The sequence below is a fragment of the Mus musculus genome, chromosome 6, assembly GCF_000001635.26.
Source record: "Mus musculus strain C57BL/6J chromosome 6, GRCm38.p6 C57BL/6J".
NCBI classification, from domain to species: domain Eukaryota; kingdom Metazoa; phylum Chordata; class Mammalia; order Rodentia; family Muridae; genus Mus; species Mus musculus.
In genome coordinates this window covers 83121740-83129497 of record NC_000072.6, presented here as the reverse complement: position 1 = coordinate 83129497, position 7758 = coordinate 83121740, and the positions used below count along the sequence as shown (strand labels likewise).

The 7758-nt window shown below is 47.6% G+C and overlaps 1 protein-coding gene across 1 annotated transcript; it reads left to right on the top strand.

The window, feature by feature from the left end:
• Nucleotides 1-4378: 4378 nt before the first annotated feature.
• Ino80b (INO80 complex subunit B) lies at nt 4379-7733 on the top strand. The gene is made up of 5 exons (NM_023547.2): nt 4379-4487; nt 4721-4913; nt 5073-5191; nt 5335-5504; nt 7134-7733. Exons 1-5 carry the CDS (start codon nt 4430-4432, stop codon nt 7668-7670), a joined length of 1077 nt encoding a protein of 358 aa, NP_076036.2. The 5' UTR covers nt 4379-4429; the 3' UTR covers nt 7671-7733.
• Nucleotides 7734-7758: the final 25 nt, after the last annotated feature.

The following is a 7758-nucleotide window of genomic DNA, read 5'->3' as shown; positions in this document are numbered from 1 at the left end:
ATTCATTGCTTTTAACCACTGACCCAACCATCCAACCCCCTAGCCTGTTTTGGTCTTTGTTTTTTTTTTGTTATGTTTTGTTTTGAGAGACCGTCTCAGTAAGTCCCAGGCTGGATTCTAAATGAACTGGGGATCCTCTTGTCCAGCCTGCCAAATGCTGGAGCTATAATATAGCCAGTGCTCCACTACTCCTGACTAGACTATGTCCTGACAGTGTCAGCTGGAGGATCTGGTATGAATAGATGAAAGAGTTCTTTTTATCGTTCTTGCACTATTTTCTATATGTCTTAGTCACTATTCTATTGTTGCGAAGAGACACAATGTCCAAGGCAACTCTTTTTTTAAAGAATTATTTATTTATTTAATTTATATGAGTACACTGTTGCTGTCTTCAGACACACCAGAAGAGAGCATCGGATCCCATTACAGACGGTTGTATGTCACCAGGTAGTTGCTGGATATTGAACTTAGGACCTCTGGAAGAGAAGTCAGTGCTTTTAACCGCTGAGCCATTTCTCCAGTCCCCAAGGCAACTCTTATTAAAGTAAGTATTTAATTTGGGGCTTGCTTATAGCTTCAGAGGTTTAGTCCATCATTGAGTTTATCATCATGGCTGGAAGCAACTTGGCAAGCAGGTAGGCATGGTGCTGGAGTAGTAGCTGAGATTTCTACATTTTCATCTGCAGACAGCTGAAAGAGACTGGTCCTGGCATGGGTGGGTGTTTGAAACTTCAAAACCCACTCACAATGACACACTTCCTCCAACAAGGCCACACCTCCTAGTTCTTCTTCTAATCCTTTCAAAGAGTTCCACTCCCTAGTAATTGAGCATTCAAATGTATGAGTCTTTGGGGGCCATTTCTAGTCAAACACTATAAATTTATTTTTTTTTCATGAAATTTTAAAACAAGCCTTGAGAATGCCTTCAGAAGGTAAAATTCCTCTTAGTCTGTATATTTCCACACTAAACAAAGCAAAGTTACAAAAAAGAAAAGAAAAGAGCCTAAGACCAGAAAGAAGCTGGTTGTCATTCACTTCCTCGCTGCTGGACGCCAGGATACAGAGGAAACAGCCCAGACGAGCGTTAGGAAGCCTCTGTCTGATGCTTACACTGTTACTCCCTGCCTGTGTGTTTGTCTCTCTGAGCCTCAGTTTCCTTATTTATAGAACAGAAACAACAGAACCCGCGGAACAGCCACGTAGCTAAACACCCCACTATGTTCTAGAAAGGCCTCCCTAAGTTAGTTTTCCAAAATGCAGGTGTTGGGTGCTACTCTTGCTAGACCCAGCCCACCGTGCCTGGTGTACCCAGTAGACTTAAAAAAGAATTACAAATGGTTGATGTCTGCGGGTAGAGTGCTTGTCTAGCATACATGAAGCCCAGGCTCCATGCCCAGCACTCCATGGGACCGGGTATAATGGGGCATATCTGTGATTGTCACACTGGGGAAGTAGACGCAGGAGAGTCAGGAATTCAAGGTCATCTTCAGCTATACTGCAAGGTTCAGGCCAGCCTGGAATATATTAGATCCTGCCTTAAAAATATAAATAAAAAAGGCCAGGTGTGGCGGGGCAAGCCTTTAATCCAAGCACTCTGGAGGCAGAGGCCAGTGAATCTCTGAGTTTGAGGCTGGACCGGTCTACAGAGTGAGTTCAAATCTAGACAGGAAAAGATCCTTAACTCTAAGACAGTCACTAGTAGCACATTGCATATTCCTCATTTTTTTCTAAGCAGATACTAGTACACGATACTTTTAAAAACAGAATCAAGGGGACTGAAGAGATGGTTCCGAGGTTAATAGCACTGCCTGCTCTTCCAGAAGTCCTGGGTTCAAGTCCCAGCAAGCACATGGTGGTTCATAACTACCTATGAGGTCTAGTGCCCTCTTCTGGCCTGCAGGCATACATGCAGGTTGAATGCTGTACACATTTTAAGTAAATAAATCTTTTTGTTTGTTTGTTTGTTTTCGAGACAGGGTTTCTCTTTATAGCTCTGGCTGTCCTGGATCTCACTCTGTAGACCAGGCTGGCTTCGAACTCAGAAATCTGCCTGCCTCTGCCTCCCGAGTGCTGGGATTAAAGGCGCGCTCCATCACTGCCCAGTGGTAAATAAATCTTAAATGAAAAGAATCAAGAGGGCTGGTGAGATGGCTCAGTGGGTAAGAGCACCCGACTGCTCTTCCAAAGGTCCGGAGTTCAAATCCCAGCAACCACATGGTGGCTCACAACCATCCGTAATGAGATCTGACGCCCTCTTCTGGTGTGTCTGAAGATAGCTACAGTGTACTTACATATAATAAATAAATAAATCTTAAAAAAAAAAAAAAAAGAATCAAGAAAGCTGGGTGTGGTGGCACACACCTTTAGTCTCAGCACTTGGGAGGTAGAGGCAGGCAGATCTCTGAGTTCAAAGCCAGCCTGGTTTAAAAAGTGAGCTCCAAAGACAGCCAACCAAAAACAGCCAAGGTTACACAGAGAAACCCTGCCAAACAGGTAAATAAGCATAAACAAACAAACATAAACAAATAAACAGCCAGGGCCACACAGAGAAGCCCTGTTTTTTTTTTTTTTTTTTAAAGATTTATTTATTTATTATATGTAAGTACATTGTAGCTGTCTTCAGACACTCCAGAAGAGGGAGTCAGATCTCGTTACGGATGGTTGTGAGCCACCATGTGGTTGCTGGGATTTGAACTCTGGACCTTTGGAAGAGCAGTCGGGTGCTCTTACCCACTGAGCCATCTCACCAGCCCAGAAGCCCTGTTTCAAAAATGAATGGATGAATAAATAAATAAATAAATAAATAAATAAATAAATAAATAAATAAATAAAATCAAGAGAATCAAGGGGCTGGAGAGGTGGCTCAGCTGTTAACAAGATTTGCTGGCCTTGCAGAGGACCTGAGGAGGCCAGAAGAAGCATCCAGATCTGAAACTGGAGTTACTGATGATTGGGAGAAGCTATGTCAGCACTGAGACCCAAACCAGGGTCCCCTGAAAGGGCAGCAAGTGCTCTTAGCTGATGAGCCATCTCTCTAGTCCCATTCAGATCATTTTAAAACATTATGTGCAGGTGTGTGTCTGTGTCTGCCTATGTACACTTGAGTGCAGGTGTTGGCACAGACCAGAGCTATCAGATTTCTTTAGAGATGGAGTTACAGGCAGCAGTGAGCTGCCTGATGTGGGAGATGGAAAGTGAACTTGGGTCCTCTGCAAGAGTTGTGTGCATTCTTAACTACCGAGCCATCTCTCCAGCCCTGAATCACAGGTTTTAGAGTTTTTCTCTTATTTATTGGCATATTCAATTCTGTGCTTTTAAAAAATATGTATAAATTAACTAGAAGATAAAGGAAAACATTCACAAATTTTAAACAAAATTTAAAGGGGGAAAAGGATATGTGAAAAATGGCAGCAAAGTTTGGTTATTAATGCCTGTAATCTCAGCCCTAGGAAAGCTGAAGTAGAAAGTTCATGGATTTGACACCAGTCTGGGTACATACGGAGTACCAAGCCAACCTGGGGTACATAGTGAGACCCCTTCTCAAACAACAAAAACAAAACAAAGGTCTCCCACCTCCCTCATTTCCCAACCACACATCAGCAATTTCTCTCACCAGTTTCCTACCTTGCTATGTTTGGTTTTGTTCAAGTTAACTAGCTTCCTAACTTCGCAGTACAGGGATGTAGTAAATTCATTTAGATCCCTCATTAGAGGGATTCTTGTATTCTTTACAATGTAACTGTTCTCTGGAATCTAAATTCTCTGTCAATCTTATTATTTCACAACTTTTCTTAGTTGAGAAGCTTAGTGTTTACAAATAAAGATGCACCGCAACGACGTTGCCCCTCATTGCCAACCAATGAGAATGGGGAGATGGGGGTGGGGGGAAGGAGAGGAGAGGAGAGGGGAGAAGAGAGGAAAAAGAGAGGAGGAGGGGAGGGGAAGAGAGAGCGATGAGAGGGAAGGGGGAAGACACAAACAGACAGACATACATACAGACAGGCAGATAGACAAAGAGAAGAGACAAGAGACAGCAACACAGAGAAAGGGAGACAGAACAGGTCAGGAATCTAATACAGGGAACCCAAGTTAGGGGAAAACCTTACCTTTTTTGGTGGCTTTTCCAGCCTCCTAGAGGCTTTGAACTTTCGTTTTGAGAACAAGATGGCATTAAGCCTGGCCTCGAACTCGTAATCCTTTTTAAGTCTGGTGCGCCAGTAAGGTGCCTAGCAATGCCGGAACTTTTGTTTGGAAGGGACCCTGTTTCTTATCGGAATATTTTTGGCTGTAAGGCGTACCACGCACAAACATGGTTGCCAGGCGCCGGAAGTAGCCGGTTATTTTGCTGGATTCCGTTCTTCCGCGGGGCGGAAAAGGCATGTCGGCTTGTGTCCCGACAGTTTCCAGTCCTCTCCCTTTGCAGGACCCCATGAGCAAGCTGTGGCGGCGCGGGAGCACATCTGGGGCTATGGAGGCCCCCGAGCCAGGTAAGCGCGGGTGGATCTAACTCGAGTGATCTTGAAAAAGGAGTCGCTGTAACTCCGTGGAGCCGGTGGAGCCGGGTCTGCCCGCCACAGGTGGGAAGGAGCGAGGCGGGGCTGTTGTTATGGTAACAGCTAATAACGTGGGAAGAGTGGGACTCAGTTGAATTGTTAGGTTAGTCAGATCTTCCCCCTGCCACTTTTTGGCCGATCCCCTCAGACAGGCTCTCCTTCCGCAGGGGAAACGCTGGAGCTGAGCCTGGCAGGTGCCCACGGCCACGGAGTACACAAGAAAAAACACAAGAAACATAAAAAGAAACACAAGAAAAAGCATCATCAGGAAGAGGAGGCCGGACCGACGCTGCAGACTCCTGCCAAGCCCCAACTTAAACTTAAAATCAAGCTGGGTGGACAGGTCCTGGGCACCAAGAGGTGAGATCAAGTATTTAACTCGGGAAAATTCAGTAGCAGGTGGGCTGGGTCCAAGTTAAGGCAGCAAGAATCCCAGCAGGTCGGAAAAGCTGTTTGTAGCTCCAAAGTAGGAGAGAGCCAGCCGCTTGTTCACTTTAGAGTAGTGTTTCTACTCTGCAGTGTCCCCACTTTCACTGTGATTCCTGAGGGGCCTCGCTCACCGTCTCCCCTGATGGTGGTGGATAATGAAGAGGAACCTATGGAAGGCGTACCTCTGGAGCAGTACCGCGCCTGGCTGGGTGAGAAGACCGTAGAGGTGGCAAAGCTGGGTTGCTCATTTCTAACCAGCAAAAGGAAGAGGGTGGGGTCTGAGAATTTTCAGTGTACTAGGACCAACTTCGATAAATTAATGTTTGCACTTTCCTTCAACTTTCCCACCCAGATGAAGACAGTAATCTGTCCCCCTCCCCACTTCGGGACCTGCCAGGGGATCTGGAGGGCCAGGAGGAAGAGGAGGAACAGAGATGGTTAGACGCCCTGGAGAAGGGAGAGCTGGATGACAACGGAGACCTCAAGAAGGAGATCAATGAGCGGCTGCTTACAGCGAGACAGGTAAGTTAGTTCCATCTGTATTCACTCGACAAACATATGGAGAGCTTGTTGTTTCTTAGGCAGTGAGAGGAACAGGAAAGGAAGGTGGGTGGATATTCAAGTGCATGCTGACAGAAGGTAAATGACTTTCCTTTTTGAATTGGGATCTTAGTATTTAAGCCCTGACTGGGATATGCTTGCCTTTGCCCCTAAGTGCTGGAGTTAAAGGTGTGTACTGCCACACACACACACACACACACACACACACAGAGCTCCTAAGTAACTTTTTAAAACTCCAGAAAATAGGGCTGGTGAGATGGCCCAATGGTTAAGAACACTGACTGTTCTTCCAGAGGTCCTGAGTTCAACACCCAGCAACCACATGGTGGCTCACAACCATCTGTAATGGGATCTGATGCTCTCTTCTGGTGTGTCTGAAGAGGGCTACAGTGTGATCATATAAATAAACCTTAAAAAAAAAAAAAAATCCTACAGAAAATAGGAATGCTGAAGTAGAAATTGCCAAGACAGAAACATTAGGGTAGTTGTGGGGACTAGCTCATTGTTTTCTTTTGTTTTTTAAAGATAAATCGTATTTACTTTATGTGGATGAGTGTGTGCCCGTTGCCCATGGAGGCCATTGGTCATCAGAACTCCTGGAACTAGATTTACAGACAGTTGAGAGCTGCCATGTAGGTGCAGGGAACTGAATGAGAGTCCTCCCCAAGGGCCGGTGCTCCTCGCCGCTGAGTAGTCTTTCCAGTCTAGAATGCCTTTGAAGAGATGACATTTCCAGTACCAGGGGAGCTTCTCAGACAGAGAGGCCAGCTGACATAGAGCCCAGGGGCACAGAGACCCAGAAGGAGAGTGTGGCCAGGTCACCCAGGGGGATATATACTGACAAGTGACATAGCTGGCTTAATTACTTTGGCAATTATGTGCTGTGAAGCTTAGTAGGGGTAAGGAATTTCCTTAGGAAGCTGCTGAAGTGTAGGCTGTCGTGGCGCAGACCTGTGCCCCAGAGCTTGAGAGACAGGAGGATGGTTACAAATTCCGAGGCATCTAAAAATACATATAGATAGCCTGACACAATCAATCAATAAACTGGGAGAGGGGTATGGGGTGTGGAAACTGGGAGAGCTGGTGATGGCCCGAGTCCAGAAGAAAGTAGTAAAAGGAATAGAGAAACCTGCACTGAAGCCTGGATGTATGACGGAAGTAGCTACTTAGTGGGAGAAAAAAGGAATCCAGGGTAATTCTTTTTGGTTTGAGCCAAATCCAAGTTGATGTTTTTTCCTGAGATACTATTTAAAATAACAGCAACAACAAAAACCTACACAAGGGGCAGGCAGGGTACCATACTTTTGTTTCCTCCTTTGGACCTGAGTGAGAGGCAGGAACCCTGGGAAGAGAAGTGTGGTATTAAGGGTCCCTAAAGATGGGGACAGTGGCACAAGCATTTGATCCCAGCACCTAGGGAACAGAGGCAAGAGTGTGAGCTCCAGGCTGGCCTGGTCTACATAGTGACTTACAGGGCAGCCAAAGTTATATAGTGAGACCGCCTCGAAACAAAAACAAACGAAAATAGGGGTGGGTGACCCCAAAAACCTCGCCATTTGGTTCTCAGACATCCTCTGTCTCTTTCCCCAGCGAGCCCTCCTCCAGAAGGCGCGGAGCCAGCCGTCCCCGACTCTGCCTCTGCCAGTGGGTGGGGGCTGCCCTGCCCCTGCCCTCACCGAAGAGATGCTGCTGAAGCGTGAGGAGCGTGCACGGAAGCGGCGGCTGCAGGCGGCGAGGAGGGCCGAGGAGCACAAAAATCAGACAATTGAGCGCCTCACCAAGACGGCCGCTCCTAGCGGGCGTGGAGGGCGCGGGGCGGCGCGGGGCGAGCGGCGCGGAGGACGGGCTGCTGCCCCGGCCCCTGCACCCATGGTGCGCTACTGCAGCGGGGCACAGGGCTCCACCTTGTCTTTTCCTCCCGGCGTTCCCACACCCACGGCGGTGGCACAGCGGCCTGCCCCATCGGGCCCCGCTCCACGATGCTCTGTCCCCGGCTGCCCCCACCCGCGTCGTTATGCCTGCTCCCGCACCGGCCAGGCCCTTTGCAGCCTACAGTGCTACCGCATCAACCTGCAGCTACGGCTGGGAGGGCCCGAGGGCCCGGGGTCCCCACTCCTGGCCACCTAAGACCTCTCCCACGCCACATTCCTGCTGTCTCCCCCACCCTATTAAATTTCGTACAGTGCCTCAGCTTGTATCGAATTGCTGGAGTGGG